Source organism: Manacus vitellinus, unplaced genomic scaffold, assembly GCF_001715985.3.
Source record: "Manacus vitellinus isolate BGI_N305 unplaced genomic scaffold, ASM171598v3 scaffold_4_pilon, whole genome shotgun sequence".
Classification (NCBI taxonomy): domain Eukaryota; kingdom Metazoa; phylum Chordata; class Aves; order Passeriformes; family Pipridae; genus Manacus; species Manacus vitellinus.
Window position 1 is genome coordinate 3910066 of NW_021940604.1, and position 22513 is coordinate 3932578.

At 37.0% G+C, this 22513-nt stretch overlaps 1 protein-coding gene across 2 annotated transcripts in view; it reads right to left on the minus strand.

Moving 5' to 3' along the window:
* Positions 1 to 3486: 3486 nt before the first annotated feature.
* Positions 3487 to 22513, minus strand: part of SYNE1 (spectrin repeat containing nuclear envelope protein 1) — a 291013-nt gene continuing 271986 nt past the window's right edge. For both annotated transcript variants that reach the window (XM_029962721.1, XM_029962720.1), the window contains 10 exons: positions 21626 to 21694; positions 19521 to 19663; positions 18542 to 18668; positions 17176 to 17387; positions 15487 to 15687; positions 15020 to 15148; positions 14441 to 14653; positions 13355 to 13444; positions 11444 to 11502; positions 3487 to 4753 (listed from right to left, as the gene is read on the minus strand). In XM_029962721.1, the coding sequence (XP_029818581.1) occupies positions 4513 to 4753; positions 11444 to 11502; positions 13355 to 13444; positions 14441 to 14653; positions 15020 to 15148; positions 15487 to 15687; positions 17176 to 17387; positions 18542 to 18668; positions 19521 to 19663; positions 21626 to 21694 (1484 nt within the window). In that variant the 3' untranslated portion in view covers positions 3487 to 4512. The remainder of the gene's footprint in view (positions 4754 to 11443; positions 11503 to 13354; positions 13445 to 14440; positions 14654 to 15019; positions 15149 to 15486; positions 15688 to 17175; positions 17388 to 18541; positions 18669 to 19520; positions 19664 to 21625; positions 21695 to 22513) is intronic.

Below are 22513 nucleotides of genomic sequence, written 5' to 3' on the forward strand. Positions count from 1 at the left end.
TGCAAACTACCTCCACATCTGCATGAGCCCTGACCAAAAGAGCTCTGTGGTGCACCTCTCTCCTGACCAAGAACACCTCTGATACAAGAACTGGACAATACTTTCCTAAAGCATCCTCTCTCTTCCAAAAATTAGATGTGCCAGTGTTTTATTCAGACCTCACTGTGGTCAAATCCATTTGCCATGTCTCAGGTCTTTAAATAGATTCCTACTGAACAAAGCAGTTTTGACCAGTTCATTTCTGGAATGATATATTAAGCAGCACCAAACAATAGATGTTGCAGCTTTCAGTTCCTATCTGCTTTTAGATCAATCATTTAACATAATTCAGATTTCTATCATTTAGTAGTCCTTAGCCTATGACAAATTTTCAGTGCTTCAGCTAGGAGTTATTAATTTCATTTTATCTTGTTTCACAGATTTTTATCTATGGCTTTCTGGGAAGACACATTAATTCTCTAAATCATTCCTATTTATTTATTTATTGAGGAGTATTATTAGAACATTCAAATGTTCTTAATATTCTTAAAACAAGCATAACTTCTCCCAAATATAGGTTTGACACCTATGTCTCTAGGTCTAATAATGGCCAAAGAGTGCAACAACAACAGAATTCAGCTGGCCGTAGTGCATTTCACAACATGCTGCCAAGGTTAAAAACACCCAGTACTTAGACTAGTTCCCTTATGTAGGGAATTCTGTGCCTATAATACAGACAAGCCAGAAGACAAATGACGTCCTCCCTCCACCCCCTCCCTTACTTCTGAACTTAAGCAAACACTGTTTTAGATGAATTGTTCATTTGACTGCTGCAAGAGTTGAAAAATTTTATAACCAGACCATCCAGCTTAAACGAAACCTCACTGTGGCATTTTCTACTCTTTTCTTTTCCATAAGCCATTGCTTTAAACACCAAACAAAATATGACAAGTGCAGGAAAATGAGAAGATCAATGGTCTCTTCTCTTGCTTAAGAATCTGCACTTCTGTTTGACTCTGCTCTTATTTCCCAGAATCCTCCTACAGTTGCTACATCTTGATAGCATCTGTAGTTTGAAGGCTGTGAGCAACCAGTTTCTGTTATGCCTTTGAACACATTCACACACACACACACACTCTCAGATGCACATGATGATGATAAACATGTTGAGAGATACTATCAGATGTAAACAGATTTCTCAACCACAAATAGCACAAAACCGAGGGCCAGGGATGATTGCTCATAAGACAATCCCAGCGGCTTTGTTCTTGTTCAATAACCAGCTGCAGGAAAAAGTTCTAAGGAAGGAGAACGTGATACTTCAAGTGTTCACAGCATTTGCAGCAAAGCTGGAAAGGTGGCAAACCAGTGGCAAGAAACTACCAATCTGTAGCAGAAAGAAGCTATTATCACTGCTGGAACAGAGTGGGGTATAGGTAATGGGTATCATCATGCTCACAGCTATGACGAATAAGGACATACTAGTTCTGCCAACTTCAGATCATTTGTACTTGTACCACTGTCAGATGTCTCTAAATATCACTTTGCAGCCTGCCTTCAGATTTGGTAAAGCACGGTCCACAAATGAAGCTCCACAAACAGATGCAGTAAGTTCAGAGCAAACTGTCCTCGTGGTCTTTTATTCTTATCAATAGAAGCATAATGAGATAATGCTTGATATTACTGCATAATATCAGTATTATGGAGTCACCAAGCAATCAGTTTCCATTATGCTTTTAAACACCCACTAGCTGGAGGTGACTACAGGCCAATAAGCAAGGTTCAGAGTTGCAAGGTGTGTCAAGCTGCTGGGATGATTGTACCTCTACAGAAGCTACTGCATCTATTTACAGTAGAAAATAGGAACAAATACAATGTAGTAATGACCAGAGCTCTCCAAGACACAGAGTCTACTTTCTCTGTGCTTGAACACATGCCTTCAACACAGATCCAGAGTTAGGCAGCTCTTGTACTGCCTTTCCTCATGCCTTGCAGCCAAGCCCAAGGCACATTACAAGAAATCAGCCCCTCATGTTTGGAGAGCCCAAGTAGGTAATGTGTTTCAGAAAGAGGGTAGATGTTGGGTTGCAGGCTTAGCACAGAGACAGACATCATCCAAACATCATTCAAATTGACCACTCTTCCTTGTACTTTCCTCTCCCTCCTAACCAACTCCTTTCAAACCTCCCTGCCTCTCCCTCAGTTTTTACACAGTATAAGAAATTAATACAGGCCTCACCAGTGACTTTTTACCTGGTTCCTTCAACAGACTTTTATTCCCTAAGTTTATACTCATAGCTATCTAGCGCACTTTAGATAACATCTACTTCCATGAGAACACCAATAGTTGGCTGGAAAATGGGAGACAAAGTCAGGCTGAGATCCTTATTTCTCCCTAAATTAGTATTTTTATTCTTTACAGTGTTTTCTTTTAAAAGAAAACAAAAATACATTTCAACAAAAAATTAACCACCAAACCCAGGGACTGGCTGATGAAAGGATGTCTAAAACATGCACAGACCTGGACTAACAGGTCTAGCAACCTATTGAATTATTCACATACATGCATCGATTACCACTCATTGAGTTACGTCACTAAAGAGAACAGTATCAGAAAAGAGAGGAGGGGTCAGTTTTATGTAGTATGTCAGGCCTGTTGCAAGTAACAGCCCATCCTTGTAGCCCAAATATGTGTTCCTTATCTTTGTCTACTCAGAATCAGTGATTATGGATACTAATCTAGCCTAGAATAGTTTCTGAACAGCAATGAAGGAAACTCAGCCTTGAAAAGAACACATACTTGTGTCAATCCAGACTTGGGTTCGGACACTGAAGACACTTTGTGAACATAAAAAATCTTTTTCATGAAAATGTTAATGTTACGCTTATCTGAAAAGGAAGCTTTATTTTGGCTCTTCCAAATGCTGGAGTTCAGCTTGTGGTACTCTACCTCTGACCACCCTGTCCTCATAACAACTCAAACAATGACATCCCAGAAAACTAATTCTATGTAAAAACAACTAATGTGCTTCTGGTTTCTTCTGGTTTTTTTACTTCTGTTATGCAGGCCAATATATTCTAAGTAAAAATATTTAAGTCAAAAGAAAAATTCAGACTGTGTGTTGTGGCTTCAAAAACCCCAAACTTATTAAGGAGCAGCAACTTAGAACATTGTTCTATATTTTTTTTCATAATTGAAAAGAATCCCGTTTTGGCAGAGTTCTGACTGATAAGCTGGGCAAAGTGCCACTGCGCAGACTGCAAGTTTTTTTCAGTATTTCTGGAAAATTTATGAGTCTTCAATTTGTCTGTTTTATTGCTATTTATGCTTATGTTTTGGTCATATTCCACTAGACTAACTATTAGTAAAACACAAACATCTATCTTGGTATTAAGCTGCTATGGAGAATATTATGAAGTTTCCAGTACACTCAATTGCCAAAGGTTGCACACGAGCATGTACATAAACACACAGACACAGAGAAACAACACAGGGGAGGAAGCAGTTTGAAAAAAAGAAAAACCTGAAGTGATGAATCATTAATTCAAAACATGGACAGCTTTCAATATCAGCACAACTTCTAATGTCATACTCTCACATGTATTCTACCTGTGTCAAGTTTTCCAGATTTTCTCGTTCAAACATATACCTAATACCATTAATTTGTTACAGCATTTTTTAATTCTCTTTAGAAGTGCAGCATATGTGTGTCTTCTATTTTTTTTATACCATACATATTTCATTCTAAACTTAGAGGTTTCCATAGTTGTCATTAAAAAGCACGTAGACAAAATATTTTATGGTATCTATAATAAATGCAAAGAAATCAATACAAACAAAACTTGGCTTAGCAAACTGTACATACATAAATATGTTCTTTGTTTTTCAACTTGACATTCAACATTTTTCCTCATAAAAACTTTTACGATCTTATTTATTACATCCATTTTTTTAAACCTTAAAAAAGTGCTTCTCAGATTTACACCTTGTGCATCCAAAGCAAAAGTTAGAACACCATGCCTGAAACAGAAATCACAGGGAATAATACATTGCCATACAAGATTCTTTAAAACTGTATGTTACAAATGCTCTAAAATCTCTTTAGCATTGGTTATTTTGTATACTGTAGATACTGAGAGGGTATTTAACAAAGACTGGCTAATGGGCAGCACACAGGAAAGGATCTACAGTATCAAGTCCTTGGCTATGCATAGTACAGGGCAATGACCTGGATATAAAGTGGCTAAAAGATCCCAAATTCTGCACAGAAGGACATTTCCCTTGCACAGATCACATCCTTCTTAGTACCCAGGATGTGAGTATTGAAATGATGCTACTCAGGTAATACGTTGTGCAGTTTGATACTGATACACTGATGCGTTACTAGCTGAGTGCCAGCAGAGAAAAATATGGGCACAATGGTTGCTACAGCAGACAGGTAAAGCTGCCACACTGAATCCTGTCACCCTTTAAAACCATCTTGCCTCCCAGCTAGCACTCCAGCAAGTCTCCCGCTGTCTCATAGGTCTCCTTCATAATGGAGGAGGACCATTCATGTATTTTAGCATGGGGTGGAAAGAGCGGGCAAAGTTGTTTGCCATAGCACAGCTGTAGTCCTCCTCGGTCATTGGCACCAGGCAAGCCAGCCCGATCAGGAGCAGCAAGAGGAGCTGAAGTGGCAGAGCAGCTCTGAGGACTCTGAGGAAGAAGGATGGGCGCCACCACGCTGGCCCAGCCTCAGAAGGGGAGGAACCTGAGCCACCTCTTGTGGACCTGAGAAAAGAAGATAGGTGAATACACTAAAACATTACTGCAGCAGAGGTTGTCCTTGAGCATTCAACCTTCCCTGAAGGCTGGTTTACAAAATTTGTACAGACTTTGATTGACAACTGCAGAGGTATTTTTCACAGCACGTGCCATTTTCTAACACTCTTAAGAGACCCTATATTCCTAGAGTGGGTAGGAAAACATGAAATGATCACAACAGAATGGGCTTTGTGACCCCATAGCCCCTTCATTAATTATGAGGAAGACTCTCCACTTAAAGCACTGTGCTATAGAGAAGGCAAAAATAGAAGTGGGCCATACCTGTCATATGTGTTCAGTACATGCTGTCTAAAAATGAAGCCTTGTCTTTTAAAATGGCAGTTCCATTTGGTTTGCAGAAGTTTCTACATTTGTGTATGTATATTGTATAATGCATTGAGATTCAGTTACATCAATCTTCAGTCAATTAATACACCAATATGCAGGTAATGGGGACTCATTCTCTACAAAGTACATTGTATTTTGAATCTTGCACAGAATCAGCAGTTAAAATCTATCTGCTCAACTGATTTGACACCATCAGCTTCCAAGTGATTTTCTCCCTTGTGTCAATGGATCTGACTTGAAATGGCACATGTCTATCATATGTCTATGAGGCAGTAGAGATTTAACTCAAATATTTTCAAAGGGACACTTCAAATAAAGCACAAAAATCCAATCTATTATTTTAATGAAGGATAAAGACATAAATTTCACATTTTTCTTTTGGCTGAAACTGTCAAGAGCTCTAATATACAGATGACAGGTTTTGAGATAAGTGAATGACTGAAAAGAGCAAGTATGAAAGATAAAATCTGATGGTCTCAATGTACATGGAAAGGTACTGTATTTTAGCACTAGTCAAAAGTGGAAGAACTCAGAACCTTCAAGTAACTTGCTTCAAGAACTCTTAATTTAAGACATTATGTCACAAATTTTGCCTCAGATGTGTTGCTATAAAATGTTCACATGGTTCATATGATTATAAGGTCTCAGAAAACCTACGGTTTCCTAGAGTTTAAGAGATAAAAATGCTCATAACGTGGAGTGGGAGATCCCCAGTGAAGCACGTAGGGAGTGATGGTTCCTTAGTGCTTCCTTGCCTTCCCCTTCTTCTTTTAATCCTATCTCCCAGAATTAAATTTGAATCTGTGTGAGGAAGCATTCAAAAATGAAAATATCCTCTTCAAAACAATACCAGGTTTAGCAGGGATCCCCTTGCCACATGCTCAGAAAAGAATTACTTCTTTTCTTGTTTATATATGTGTAGCACCCCACAGAGAAGACTTCCAAAAAGCCAGACAGATTTGGTAAAGTTCAGATGACCAAGAGATAAACACTCAGGTATGCTAAATTATTAACTTGAACTGAATAGCCCAGGAAGGAGTGATGATCAAAATATCGTACCTTGTGTTGTTTGAATCCATGCTATTGGAGCCCAGATGGAAAGCTGCTTATCACATAACGTAAGATCATGTATTGTAAAGAACATATTGAAAGGATATGGCACATTTAACAGCATCAGAGCATTCCATATTAAAGTTCAATTAGATCAGGACTTCCACTGTTGGAGAATGCCAAGACAGAAAGTTAATGGACTGAGGTAGGAACAAAGGGAACAAGGAGTGCTTAATTACCTTCCAAGCATTTGATTGCACAGTCTACCTATTTATAAGGCTATCATTGTATAAATGTTGTTAATCTCAATGAAAAAAAGGCCAGATTTCTGCAGTTGGTAACTGCTGTTTGATAAAGAGTGAAGTCTCAATTTTCTTCACTGCCTCAGAGTTATTCTGGGGCAACACTGGGTGTCAAAAAGTGAATTTCCAAAAAGTGGAATAAAAAAGGGGCAGATAAAGTTAGCACGTAATTTTTCTTTTGATTATGACTGTAGCAGCACAATCCAGCACTTTTTGCTTTGTGTTTTACCAAAAAAAGAAGAAAGAATGGTATGTTTACGTTGCATGGCTGAACTCAACAAGGAACATAAACTTTCAAAAATTAAACCAATTCATGTCAAAGCACTTTTTCTGCAGTGAAGTAGGGTATTGAAGAACAATGCTGCATGGAAACAATTAAACAAGCAAATAATGAAACATTACAAAAACATTTTTAGAGGGGGAGTTATAAAAAGGCTGAGTGCTGTACTGCCTGTGTTTATTGCAGGTACAACTGCCTCTGTAATCTACATAATTGGCTGAAAAATGGAATGGCTCAGCTTAGAGTGTTTAATGGATTTGGTAAGCAGAGATGGTTAAAAATATACATCGTTAATAAAAAAGATTCACTATTCTTAAGGACTAGAACTCCTATTTAGTCTAGCAGGAGAAGGGAAAGCTGAAGTACTGTATGCCACTTCTGAGAAAAATGTAATTTCTTCTCCTTGAGCTTGCCTCTTTAGCTGTCTCTCTTCTGACTGCTCCTCCATTTGTCACACTGTAAGGAAGGAAGGAAGTAAGGCCATCTGCTACTCACTCCGTACACAATTCCTACTAAGTAGATAAGAGAGAAGCACAGCTGCAGACCTAGCTAACAGTAATCTTCTTCATGTCAAGAAATCTCAAATATTAACCTAAGTGCAAGCAGTAGTTACCCTTACTTTTGGAGTTTGTAAAGCAAGTGATATTGGAACTCTTTTCAACTATTTTCTAAGCATTTCAAGAGAGGAGAAGCTAATTTATCAGGCTACAGATAGAATGGTCAAAGTGAACTTTAATTTCAGCTCAGAGGAGAACCTTCTTTTAAAGATGATTGATATTTTTTTCCCTAGGAATATATGGTTGAAGTAACCTATCTGTATTGCAGTATGTATCTGAAAGATTTTCAAAAAGGAATTTATCATTCAAGTGAAGCTGATAGGAATAAATAAAGGAAGTTTAATGGTAAGTGACTAATTGAATGCAGACAACAGGCTTATATTGAAAGGCACTGCTGGGCTAGTAGGATGTTATTACTGGAGTTAATCAAGAATGAGTTTTAATTTAATATCTTTATGAAAAGACTATTGCACAAAATATAAGAACAGTAAATTTCATCTGTATGATGACAGATGCTGAAGGTCTTTGCAAATACCAAAGAGGATTGGCTTCTTGAACAGAAAAAAAAGTGGATGAATCCAATAGGTTCAAGAAGTAGCTCAAGGAGTTTAAGATTATAGTACATAAGGTAGCAATAAAAACTTCTGATATAAATTTGGAAGTTCACACTCTAAAGATAATGAAGAGATGTAAGAGTTTTTTAACGCAGGATAGTCAGAAATCAATAATGTGGCTTTTGAATAGCTGTGAAAAGGGAAAAAAGAAATTTTAGAATATATTTCAGTTCAAGCTTTCCAGAAGATCAGAGGAGTTGTTTTAAAGATGTTCTATAAGGCCCTAATCAGATCTCACCTGGAACAGTTTGTATCATTTTGGTTAGCATACTTCTGGAAGATGAATTCAAACTTACAAAAGCTTAAAGATGTAAAAAAAATGGAGTATTTCTGTATGAAGAGCTGAGCTTACTGATATATCACCCAAGAGACACTAAAACTGTCTTTTATATAATAGTGCAGAACAGACAGAAAAAAGGGTGAACCATTGTTAAAATGAAAGAAGGGATAATGTTGGCACAAAACCAAACTACTACATCTAGTAGCCATGGATATTTTCCAGGTGGAAATGATTGTTCTTCCAGAAAATCAGAGAAATTAAATTTGACAGCAACCTCTACTGAAATTTTTGCTCCCTTGGATTTTAGAAGAGTGGAGTTTTGAAGGAGAAAGTGTGATGCTACGCCCACAGGAGCAGGCAGTGAGTCCTCTTGGTGGCCTAGGAGACTTTGTAGGAATATCCTTATTTGGCTGCATTCTCACTTCGAGACTTCAATTTTCTCCCTAGATCTCAGCATCACATCACCCCAACTTTAGACCTGGCTTACCCTGCAAAGAAGATGAATACGTCTATCTCAAGAGCAGTTAAACATGAAGTCTAAGTAACCAGGTCTCAGTGAGAGTATGGGAGATAACTGTGAGAAAAAAACATGGCAAGCCAAGCCCAAAACACGTATTTGAGCTACTGTGTGGCAATGACTGCCATTTTATGGACAAAGACCCAGAGAATGCTGGGCTTGGTCTGCTCCAGGAACAGCAAGTGACCTTTAAAGATCCACTAGCCATTTGGGGAGGCTTGGGGAGAGCAGGAAATGGAGGCTGGCACTATGGCACCAAGATTTTAACAGAGTTGCTCAAAAGAGACTCTGAGCAAACTGAACCGCTATTTTAATCTTCTAAAATTTTAATCACTTAAAAAAAATTCACAGGCACAGATTCAGGTTTACACTTATGACAGCCCTATTAAACTGGTGAGGAAAGATGAGTCGCTTCTTGGATTTGCTTTTCCCACCTAGCACATGATTACTAATACCTCTTGGATGAAATTTTACTTAAATCCACAATGTAATATCTTGTTTAAGCTTGTACTTAAGCTTACCTTGCTAAGTTTACCTTACTTAGCATCACACTATGTATGCTTGTCTTCTTGCTGTGACGGAGAAGGCAAAATGATATCACTCTTGTTATACATGAAAACATGGTCTCTCTAATTTTTTAGATGAATTTTCCTTCACAACCTCTTGTGTGATAGACTTTTTAAGATTAACTTTATTTCTCCTTTATACTGAACTCTAACAGGGTTTGCTGATCCAGTGCAAGATCAAACACAAGGTACTCTGATCAGAGGCATGTCAAAATATTAAAGAACATAGTGACAGCTTGTACCGCATTATCAGTTAAAACCACATTATACATCAACCACAACCTGTCTGGCTTGCGCATTTGATTAAGTTTCCTATTCAGCAGTGACTCATTCGTATTCCATGCCTGTCTAAATGACAAATTGAACATTGTGTTGTACTGCTACAAGATGTGTTAATAAACAGTGCTGGAAAGACTTGATCTGGAAGGTGCCGCACCAATGCCACTGCTAGAACAGAGGCTGATCTCAAAGCTGCAAAGCACTGCTAGCTGCTCTTCGAGCCAGTGGCTCACACCTACAACCAGAAACCTCAGAAGGTTGGCAGAAGTGGTTTGATTACACAGGAGAGTGGAAAAGCACACACAATATGTTTCTTGAGGACAACGGTGCTAGTGCAAGCATGCTGATCTGTCAAAGACATCTTCCACTCTTAGATGTTAATGGCTGCAGAGTAAAGGCCCTCTCCTCCCTTTTTCCCCTCCCCACAAGAAACAAAATGCCGAGTCTCATAGCAGACTGGAACTGAATAATCATTTTCCTCCATCAGAAAGGAAGGTGGAGTTTATACACATCCCCTGTTTTCTGTGTGGTTTCCCTATGTTTCAAAGGAAAAAAAAACCAACCTAAAAATAGGCAGCTTCTTAGTGTCAGTGGAAGCAGTAAAAGATACTCTATTTGTTCTATCTGTCATGTGGTTTTGCAACTATGCCACTTTACTCACAGTCACTAACTACACCTGTAAAGTAAACTTTTTTAAAAGAAGTGTTTATGTAAATATCTACATGATAAGTAGTTTTACTCTTTATTTCATTTATATTTGAGAATAACTTTGCTGAATAAATTCTTGATTTTGCTCATAAAAAAAATCTTAAGGTATTTTTTTGTCTGTTTGTTTATTGCTCAATCACTATTAAGTGTAGTGTCCCCTTCTTTCAAACATAAAAGCTTTCACTTTAATTGGACTTCTTCAAAAAACAGATTAGGTAGTTTTTAATATGTAGAGAATAAATGAGATTTAGGTTAAATGAGATTTATTATTAGATTTAATAAGAACAAATATATTTTAACTTCGTAATTCTAGAGGCTAGTAAACTGATCAGTGAAAGAGCGAAGGTACACACATCACACTGACAACAACAAGAATGCAGAAGCACTGTTAGCTGCAGAGATGACAGGTTGCTGGAGACACGGTGGAAAGCAAAAAGCTGTAGCAGCAAGCCTGCTCTCTACTGGTCAGAGAGAGATGGGGCAGTGCTCCTTGCAGAGCAACACATGGATGCAAGCACTTGGCAAGTCATGGCAATGTTAGCATGTTATATTGCAGTCATCTTAGGAGGGGAGAGAAAGTGATCCCAAATCTCAGTAACCTCAAATTCTGACTTTTAATTTTGAGTCTGAAGTATTGAAAACCCACAAACTGAACGAAACGTTTCAGGGGGGAAAAAAAAAAGAAATAAAGAAAAGGATGTTAGTATATCTCATCCAGATCTGTGGGTTTTGTGAATTCTAGAATATGGCATTGGCCTATAACCTCCCTTAATTTAATATTTAGAGGTAAAGAGGATGATAAAAAGTGTTTGCCATGAACCTACTGGCATTTCTGTTAAATCACGCCAAAATAAAATAATCATTAAATGTCATGACTGTAAACACACACTCACCCTGATCAGGCATATAAAAAATTAATGTTGATTAACTTCTGTGAAGCAAAAGCTGTAGGTGTCCAAGGATTAGCCCGTATTTCTATTTAACAAAGAATTTGAAGTAATTGAGAGCCCCTTTTGTCAAACTATCAACAAAAGGGAAATTTTCACTTGTTTAAGTCCTGACCACCCGATGGTGTGGACTGAGAGGAATCACGGCCAATTTCCATCATCCTCTTGGTGTTCTAGAACAGAGTGCGGAAACCAGGAGAATAAGGTACCTGCTATGTGGACTGCTGACAGAGGGTCCAGGCTGTGAGAGACTACATTTGCCCCGTGGCTGTTTGCAATGAACAGGGGGTAAAGAAAGAAGAATGTTCAGTCCAGGCAAATAAAGACAAGCTACTGATGAAACTAAATTAAAAGTGCAGCAAAGGAAACATAAAAAAAAAAAAAAGAATCAAATGAAGTGACCAATACCCATGAACCAAGGAAACTGGCTTTTCTTTGCACCTGTGAGTATGAAAATTATTGGACCATATCCAGTGAACTCAAAAATAACAGTTTAGTCATTATGTTTATGGAACAGTAGCTCCGGATTTAAAAAGACATCACTAAAAATTTAGCTCAAATAATTTGTAATATGAAATAGAGAAAATCTTATTAAGTTGAATATTTGAAAATATATATATTTCAAAATGCATATGTACAAAATTAATATTCTCAAGGAAAAAAGGTCCAAGGGTCTCCTTTGACAAGTCTGGCCTCTCCTCCACCCCACAATTTTGAAGGCCAAATAACTGTATGTGCATTCCTGCACTCATAACTATATGCTGGAATATTCAATGCAGTTAGATGTTTATAATTCAGACTATATTTTTTGTATTAATATTTATTTATTTAGCATCAGTATATTTGGCAATAAAATTCCAAACAGTATCATTTCAGTGTTCAAGATTGTGGGTGCAAAATCTAGAAGTTTGAAAACTAGACTCAAGGAATCATACAACTTAGCTACACATTATGGACAAAAATGAAATTTTGCTATATATTATGGACAAAAAAAAACAACAAAAAATGTAATCACATACATAAATACTAAAAAATTAGAGACAGACAAATCCTTATTAAAATGTTAAGATGAAAGCTATCATAATTCTACATACTCTTTAGACAAAGATTTTATGGTAAAATACTTCTCCGTTTCCTGTAATGGTCAGGCATCCTTAAGTTACATCTGTGATATCAGAGCTTTTATTAATTATTTAAGTTTAAATTTAAAAGACAAAAACATTGACCTCTGAAATAAAATGTTAAGATGTATATTCTTTTTCCTTTTGAAAAGCCAGTATTCCTTTACATTCTCATACTAGCATCTAAGAGGAAACTAGCGAATGTAAACAAAAAATCCAAAAAATAAATCAATTTCAAGAGCGATAAATTTATCAAGACAGAATTCAGAAGCTTTACAAAAAAGTGCAAATGGAAAAACAAAACAAAACAAAACCAACCTGATTGTTTTAAGAACTAAGGAAAAAAGCAAAGTAATCAACCAATAGAATTGCAGAAAAAGACAAAATAATTGCAGTTCCAATTTGGGCTCAGAGTATGGAAGTGTTAAGTACTAGGCATGTATTGCTATATTTCTTGAATTTTGTGCCAGCGATGTAAATGGGCAACTCCAGAGTTGCCATCATAGCCATTGGTTAGGTCCTGTGCAACTAGCTGTTTTGAATAATGTTTTATGCCCTTCAGCTCTACTTAGCCATTCATCCAAAGTCTCAATAAGACTGTCTGCAACCTGCATCAGAAACGACAAAAAAACTTATTGAGATTCGTGATGAAGCAGCTCTGAAGAGAAGGCCAAACAGAAATGGAGGACTGATTATACCAGACAAGACCAGACTTTGGGGTGCTGCCATCACTAGAGCAAAATACAAGAGACACGACATGCCATACCATGGTAAACCAACCACACTGACAGCCCTGGTTTCAGATAGTATTTACGACTTCTGATTTCATGCAGGATGGGATATGCAGCAGGGTTGGGGAAAGCAGCTGTGTTTTGGTTTTGGTTTATGCCATTTCCTTTCCTAACAAGTGAGAAGGGGTGACTCCCAGCTGGCTAGAACTACTGTAGACATCTGAGGTCCCACCGAGGTGGTGGAAGAAAATACATGACATGAAATTACCGTTCTCTGTCTGCTTGGAGTGCTTCTTGCAGATACAGGACTCACTGAGCCTGATGTGTCTAATTCATCGGAGGACCATGAGGACAATTCCTAAAGTTCAGAGGGAATGCAGTTCAAAAATACAGCAACTAGCTGTTGAGGTAAGCAAACTAAAAATTTTACCCTGGTGAAATCCCAGCAGAGTTATTTCCAAGTTATTTCCAAGGTAAATAAAATAAATTAAGCAAATAAGCTAAATTTTGTTACCAAATTTTAAAAGACTAAGGCATTACATGTACATGCTTTCTCTGTCAGCCCTGAAGGAAAAGAAAAGCAAACAGGTAGTTAAAACTTAATTTTTTAGGTGACACATTTTCCACCAAAGTCAATACAGAGGAAAAAGTTGTTCTTTACTGGCCTTTTAATTACAAGAAGAGGCTGGTACCACCAAGGCTTTAATTAACAGGCAGAAATCCGTTAGAAGGAGGGAAGAGATGAGTTCTCACGCTTTATGCACTCTGCTAATCTAAGAGTTTCAAAAAAACTAAAGGAAAACCCTGAAATCATTGTATCTGCTACTGCTGGCAGAGATGTGTAACTCCCTCTGAAATATCCTAAGATGTATGACAATTTGAAAAGATCTGGAGTATAGCTCAAAGCTTAGGAGACATATATGACAGACTTCTTATCCTAATACAGAATTTATTTTATGCTTTTTTTCTCTCTTTGACAGAGTTAGCATTATCTTCCTTTCCAATAACAACTGACACACTCTAATTTTCAGTACTGCAACTAGAAAAATTATCTCATATACTTTGCCAGTTGACTGATTCAGTAATAGCAGGAGAAACAAACCAATATATTCAGTAATTATTGCTACACAAAATAGAAAAATTACCAAACTGAAAATCCCCACCATATCACAAGAGATATTTACATTCTGAAGTGTAAGATAACTTTATGATATTCAAGATTAAATGTTTACAATCTTGGTAAGTACCGCAAACAACTGAAACAGAGCAGCCAACAGCACTGATCAGAGAAAGACAGTCAAAACAGTGGGAAATGTGCCCAACAAACAGCAAAGAAGAAAAAGATGTGACTTACCAGTTGACTACTTGAAATGTCTAGAACTTTCTCTAGGTCTTTAATATGACGTATGACCTCTTTCAAGAGGAGCTTCAGTCTGTTTCCAATGACATGTACCTTTTCTTTGGCTTCCAGACAATCCTTGCCTTCAGCATTGACTAGCAATTGGCAAGACATATCTTGCAGTGACGCCACCTTCAACTGAGACTCCAGCAGTTCACGTCTGATTTGCTGTTGCCAAGGCAAGTATCACATTTTTTTAATAGCAGTTAAAAAAACCCCTAAAAAACTAGAACTCACAAAGCCAAACGCTTGAAATTAATGAAATGGAAAGCAAAGAGAAGGTATATAAATTTCTAATCTGACAGGAAGATATACAGCAACTCAACGGTTCCCTGAGATTTAAAATCATGAGTTGTGCCAATAATGGAAGTGAGTGGTGTTTCCTTCCAAAGTTAAGTTGGTTACTGACACTGGTCCCACAGCTCTGTGTTAGCATGCAACGTACAGTGCTAACCCTCAAGAGAAAGATAAATCTGATTAGGTGTTTTTCTTGGTGATGTGTTTTGGGAGAAAAAGGGGTGATTATTTTCCTACCAGCAAAAGTCTGTGATGATCCTGCAGCATTTCTGAGTCCAGGTTTGGATTGATGGGCACAATCTCATTTTTTCTTCTGTCAATATTCTCCAACCAAAGCAGCAAACTATGGCTCAGTTCATGGAAATCCTGCAAGCAATGAGTGATAATTTTAACAGGGTAGCAAAATATTCCAGTCGAATTCAGGTTTTTAATTTATCCTCTGACAGTTCCAACTAGCTAAATAAGTTAAAAGGAAGTGTACAATAAAATACTAGAATATTATTCCAGAGAGAACATATTTAGAAAATCTTGGGCTGGAAATACATGTTTCACGTAGTGCAGGTGTATTTTTCAGAAAAACAAATGCAGAAGACGTATTTTGGCTTACATGGGCAAGTTTCAGACTGGAAAATGAGCAGGTAACAAAATGGTTTATATTTTCAATAAGTGGGATAATGTCAACTTAAAATAAGCACAGTACAGACCTGGCACTGCATTAACGCAGCCTGCAATGAGTTGCGCCACTCTTCGATCATACTGCATACATGCTCCCAGCGCATGTTCATCTGAGACAGGCGTTCTTGAAGCTTCTTGCTCTCTTCACTGTCAGACTGAGTGAACTCTGAGCTGCACAGATTGATGGATAAGACGATTGCTTTGCGGTTATCAATTGCTTTCTGCAGCTCCTTGATGATAAGAGAAAGTGGGACAAGGGAGGAAGCAATGGAAACTGGTAAAACATGTGACTTTCAGAAAAAAACAAGTAGAGAAGGCACCACAAGAATGCAATGATTTGCCATCAGCAGCTGCAGAAAGGTACCTTACTGTAAGAGTTTCTTTACTCTGGATATGAGATTTCTGTGCTCACTCTGTGACTCTGCAAATGTCCATTCTTTAACATCTACTAAAATTTTACTGTGAGCATAAACAAGAGCAAGCCAATTAAACTTGTAAAGTCTTAAAGGCCTGAAGTCATAGTTGAATTTTAAAGGTCTGGCTCACGTTTCAGATATTTTAAAGACAGAGTAGGTCAAGCAAAATTTAAAGACACGTAAGACAACTGTACTTTAGCTCATAATAAAACTTTTGCCCTCATGTCTCAGTTTTGCTGATAAACATAAAAACCAACATGTTTTCAAGTGGAAACTGCTGTCAACAGTATTTTAAAATAAAAGCTTTTACTGAGAGAAAAGAAAACATACAAGCAGTATAAACAACTTCAATTTATAGAAGCACAACTTGTATATAAACTGACTTGTTTACACTGGAAAGCACAAAAGAAACTCCACCTCTTTCTGTTTGGAGGGTAGTAATGGACTTTCAAAGAGTGGGTGAGATAAAAGAATTCTTATGAAATGCCCCCTTTTCCAACTACTTTACAGCATTTACGTAAAAGAACGATGTCACAGTGACCTTTGTAGTACTTATGGCAGCTATATTTGGATTACACTAATATGCTTTAGATGGATCACTGCTGGAAGTAGTGATCTTTACTATCTGGTCACCTCATTCCTACCATGAAGCACAGTGCATTTTGACACTGGGTCCCATATTTTCGTGCCCATGCTTATAAGATACTAGTAACTGAATGCGAAGTTGTGGACCACCATGTATGAAGATCTTTATAGCTATAAAATATACAAGAGAGATGAAAAAGGTAGCATTCAGATTCTGATGAACCTGAGATGACAGGAGAAGAAAAAGGAATGTTGCAAAGTGACATCAAATTTTTCCTATGTTGTACTGGTGACACTGGGTAGGCTACAACCCCTTTGGACACTTTCATCTTCCTCCACACAAAGTATTATGTCCCAGTGAGGCATTTCTTTTGAAGTAGACATTTTGTTACCAGTTTGAGTAGAAGAGAATTGATTTAACTTGGCACATTTTTTGTTTTTTTTTTATTTCATCGGGTTGGCTGACATCAGGAGTTATTGGTACATTATGGAATTATATAATTCCACTGAATTACTATTTCAAAACTTCATTTGGATTGACAGTGGTACATTTTTCTGCCAAAAGGTGAATCAGAAAATCGCTTTTCCAGTTCTTTTATTTATCAGCAGCAGCTTGCTATGTGGAGCAAACCAGCTGCAATTATTGGCAACCTCTTCAACATACCTGTTGCACTGAGGTTTACAAGGTAACTCATGCAAAAGAGAAATAAAACTCACTTTTAGTTTTTTAATTCTGAGCTCAATAGTCTGTATGTCAGTACTGAGATCAAGGTGGCAAAGCTTCTCCAGTTCCTCTTCAGTTTCTCCCAGCCAAGCCCAGATGCTATTAAGGTCAGAGTTGAACTGCTGCCATTGCTGAAGGTTCTGCTTCATCCTCAGCTCCTTGCTTAGAGCTTGAGCCTGGATTAATTCCCATCTTTCAATTACACCTGGAATGACAAATGTCAAATTCAATAAAAGCAAAAAAAAAAAAAAAAAAAAAAGGCACTAGCTACACACACACACAATTGCATCAGTTGAATATGGTTCAAAACATGCTCCATGAAAACTCTAAGCCACAAACTCTAACCACGCTGAAAACTAAGTTAGTTTGAAGAAAGTGATGTTTGAGAGAAAGAGTGAAGAACCTGGATGATTCTAATCATCAGGCAATTTTATCACTTTCTAATGTCAGACTTCTATGAACATAAATAAGTTGATACATGCAGGCCTCTAAAACAGGTTATGCTGGCAATAAAAAAGACATCATAAACTAGTGTAAGTGCAAACTGGACAAGACATTCAAATATGTCTAACTAACCACACATATTATTATCTTCATTGGTATTTGTGCGTATCATAATTTAATGCTCATACCTCACTATATTTGCCTAAGCTACTGCTGCTGCATTGGATAAACACCTGCACTAAAAAGAAATAAATTAGGGGCTATTTCTGCTATTAGTTATCTTGAAATGCTGTGGCAGAAGGACAATTACATCATTCCATCAACTTAAAATTTAAAAAAAACCCCAAACTCACAGCAAAATAAAAGAGACTGCATGGGTAGCATATCTTGCCAAGTTAGGAATGGAGATGATGCCTTTACAGTCTCTGGAATAAATCCATATTTTTGCAATGCAATACCTCCTGTTCTACAGTTGATGTTTAAAATTTGTGAAGTGACACTAAAATAAATTTCTTAACTGTAGGCAGATAATCTTAGAACTGAAAGTTATTATCAGAGGAAATAAATGCTGACTTATGTGTTTTGTACAACAACATAAGCAACATTTTTCATCAGAAAACTTACAACAAAAATGCATTGCATCCACAGGGACTTTCTGAAAGGTTTAGGGTTATGCCTTATGATATGAAGAGGTTCTTAAAATGAACTTCTATGTCTAATCTTTTTATAGGGCATATACAAGAATACCTACTATTCCTTACTATTCCTAATAAAAGACGTTAAACAGAACATGGTAACAGACAGTCATGTAAATATATATGTCAGTAAATAATACCAAGTGTTTACTTAGAAAAACTTTGCACGTTTGCTTCTTTTCAAAATTGCTTTTCATCAAATGAACTACATGTTACTTACCAGCTGTTTGTGTTTCAGTACTGTTCATGTTAATAAGTCCTGATAATTTTTCTTCTTCCTCCTTCAGTTTATTTCCAAGCCTTCTTACTGAGTCTATGCTTCCACTGCACTCACCTAGTAGTTTCATCTGTGTTAATAAACAAAAAATCCCTTTTCAATATGCACTGTACAGGACTAATTGCATGGACAATGCAAATTACAGTGCAACTTCCAGAAATTTCCAAAAGTAAGTTTAAGCGTGAAGAGAAAAACCTATTACTTTAACAATCTGTCCTGATACTATTAAAAAAAATGTATATGGAGAAGATAAAGGCTTTAAGTCCAAGTTCAGACTAAACAGAAATAACTCATGCAACTATGCCATATCATACTGGATGTCTTTAGGTGTCATCTTTTCTAAATGTTAAGACACTCTAGCAAAAACACTAGAAGATGTGATAAAGAAAATTAATCAAAATGTGGAAATATTACTATGCATCCAAGCAGCTAATTTTTAAATTCTGTCTGTACTAAAATTATTTGAATGACTTATAGAAAGATTCTTCTTCCAAGAAACCTCTATGAGAAAGCTTTTTAATTACAGATTCCACATATGCAAGCTTGCTTACATGATGCATGTTTATAATTCATTAGCAAGATGAATACTGTGCCTGAAGCTATAAAACCTGCTTTTAAAAGCAGATGAATTTCAAACAAGGACATCATCATCAGATGGACAAAAACGTGTGAGGAAGTACTTTCGGACATCTACAAAAATGTAATAAGAAAATAAATTCCTTAGAGTCACATTCCTGTAATCTCATGCTATTGTAAACACACTAATAGCATAAACAACATTAGCATGTGGTTAAGGGTAGTAACCATGAGTAAACTTGAGAAGCAGTTATAGTTAATTGCTTTGTTGAAACAGCTATATTTCTTTCAATAGCAAAGCTAAGCTTAAAGTGCATATTTGACTTATGCTCCAAAATACACGCACATATCCTTTGTAAGTGGAATCGAGTTCTGGTCCTGTAGGTGTTTTGCTGCGGATGATGTTTTCTGTTTGCTGTATTTGGAAACGACTGGTGTCTAAGGCCTTGTCCAGCTGTCGGATACGTGCTTCCAGGGCTCCAGGTTCTCCTGTATCAAAACCAAAAAGAGTGACTGCCACCCAAATTTTTCTAAAGGTTTTTCTTTTCTTTGCCCAAGCAGAACAGATATCAGGAATATTATCTAGATTAGAGAGTAAAGGAGAAACGTGGCTGCAGTAGTATGAGTGGTACAATGTCAAAGTGAAGTGGTAACTAGTTATGTTAGAGGGTGTTAGCAACCTTCAGTGGACTACACCAGTGAACGAGATTGCCATAAGCATACTATCAAAGAGTCCACAGTTTAAAGCAGGCTTGTAAATTATTCTGAAGGGACTTTTTCCCCATATTGAATGCCTCACCTTCTTTTAAGGGGAAAGTTCTCAGCAAAGCATACTCTAACCTCACTGATTTTTGAAAACACCTTGTTCCCTTCCACAAACATTCTCAAATAAAACCTTGTAACTAACACAAATGCCCATTTGTATGATCTAAATCTGTGAGAAAATTTATCTTAATTTCTCTTTGTATTACCTTTCTCCACTAAAAAACAATGGAATTTCGATCTCCATGAAAGGATCCTATTGGTATACAATATTAAAGATTAAAAGCGGTATACAAACGTTAAGTGATGCTGTTATAATCATATTCTCAAAATCGTTAGATGGTTGGACATCTTGAAGGCCTGCAGCAAGTAGTCAATAACTGATTTAGGCAACCACCCTAACCAGCAAAATGTACAGTATTTTTCCAATTAGGTATTTGACAAAGACTATGCTTAACATATCTGCAAGATGATTATATTCATTCAAGCCATTTGGAACTTATATCTATATTTTTGAAGCAGGACTAACTTGTATTTTCCTTATAGAGGTCAGTTGAATTCTGTGATATGAACTAGCTACAGATAACTCTAATGTGAAGCAGGCTGCAGCCTAGGGGACCACATGAGATCCCACTTATCCATATTCTATCACTGTGCCTGATTTCCATCTGTTTACAAAGATAGTTTGAATTTATTCATACAGACACAATTAAAAACATGCATTGAAAAGGAGAGCCTTCTGTCCATCTAATTAAAGAAAATGGAACCTCTTGGATGATTAATATCTTTGTTATATAAAACACCGCCTCACCCCAAATGGACAGGACAAAGTGCTCAATATTGCTTTTCCCTCACTACTTTCAAAATGCTCACAGGTCAGAAAACTAAATACACTTTTCATAAGTATTGGTATTACTTATACTCTTAATCAATTATAATATTATTTCACTAATTTGGGGAATTCATAAAAATTGACAGTGGACCTGAAGCTTGTGTCAGAGATGCTAAGACTTCAATGTTTGCTATTTCAGATTTGCAATGCAGTAAAAATTTGAAAGAGGAGAACTGTGAAATAATGAGAAAATGTATTTGCAAGTGCATCTAACAAATGAAACAATAGGTTTAATCTTGTGTAAAAATATAATGAGAAAATAAATAATTTTCCAATATACAAGACTATGATAAAGACACTGGACTACAGTACCTCAACTTCACATTTTTATCACAGGAAACTACAACTAACCTAAAAGTGTGTATCTACATGATAATCCAAGCTGTGGTTGTGTTAAAAAAAATAAATGCAAACCTGAAAAATTAGGATTTGCTCTATAACTTTTCCTTCAGCCTTAATCTTTATAGAAAATACTCTTCTCTCAGAGATGTAGCAATGTATTAAGTCCCATTGAGAGATCCCAGAGAATAAAGACTAGTCAGATCAGTTTAGTCCAATTAGCCAAGGTGGGAGGGCTAATACTTCAAGTATCATTGTTTCATCCATGCACCTAATGATACCTTTAAGCGCAGTAGTAAAGCAGGATAATTCTACGTTAAGACGCCAATGCTGCCACATAAGAAATATTTATATTGTAAGTTGTGAAAAGATAGGAGATGCCAAGAGAAGAGAAAGAAGTTATGCTTTTGCACTGTGGTATTTGTATCTGGCTATGCTTAGTCTTTTAGGATGCCTACCAGAGGTATTTCTGAGGGCGTTTTCTGTGAGTGTTACATAGGCCTCAAGAGTTTCAGGGATCTCTACATCTGAAAAAATAAAAGCACAGTCTAAATTGATGGGTCAGCAATGGCTGTCTCCTTACAGCAGGAGTCCTTTTCATAGGATGGAATATATAAATGCAAACATCCTCTCTGGAGAAGGAAAAAGATGAAGACTGAAACACATGGAGGCTGCTACAAAGTCAATATCCAGGCAAACCTGACTCTTTTCAGAGCAATGACCTGGAAAGCAAAAGGCCACAAGATCAGAGTATAATACTCTAGTATGTCTTCCCCCACTACTAGCTGCATCTTGGCACTTTCACTTGTTAAGATTTATTACACAAAGCACACATTTAGAAAGGATTTCTGCATGGAAGAGCAAGACCCAAGATCTCACCTCAGACTAAACACTCAGTTGCTGGAGTCTTGCCTGGGTAAGGACTGAGTTAAGATTTTACTTAAATACTTGACGATTTCATCTGTGGATCTCTCCCACATCATTTCTTCATCAGTTTGTTCTGCACTTCTTGCCATATCCAGTATAGTTTCATCTAGTCAGAATAACTTACGATGCAGTGCTGTTAGAGATGACATATCCCATCTGGCAGGCCACAAGCCTAAATACACAGTCAATTCCCTGTGATATCATACATGCCTTTGCCATTTTCCAGGGCTGTCATCATCCAGGAAACCCCATCACTGTGTCTAAGGCCAGAGGGCCACTGAGATCACTTAAGAAATGCTATTTAAAGTCATTAGGGGCTATTTAAAATACTTTTCCATGAGAATCTTGGCCAAGAAATCTCACACGCAATATTTCCTTCTTTTTACTTGGAGAAAACAGAACACACAGTTTGCTACCAT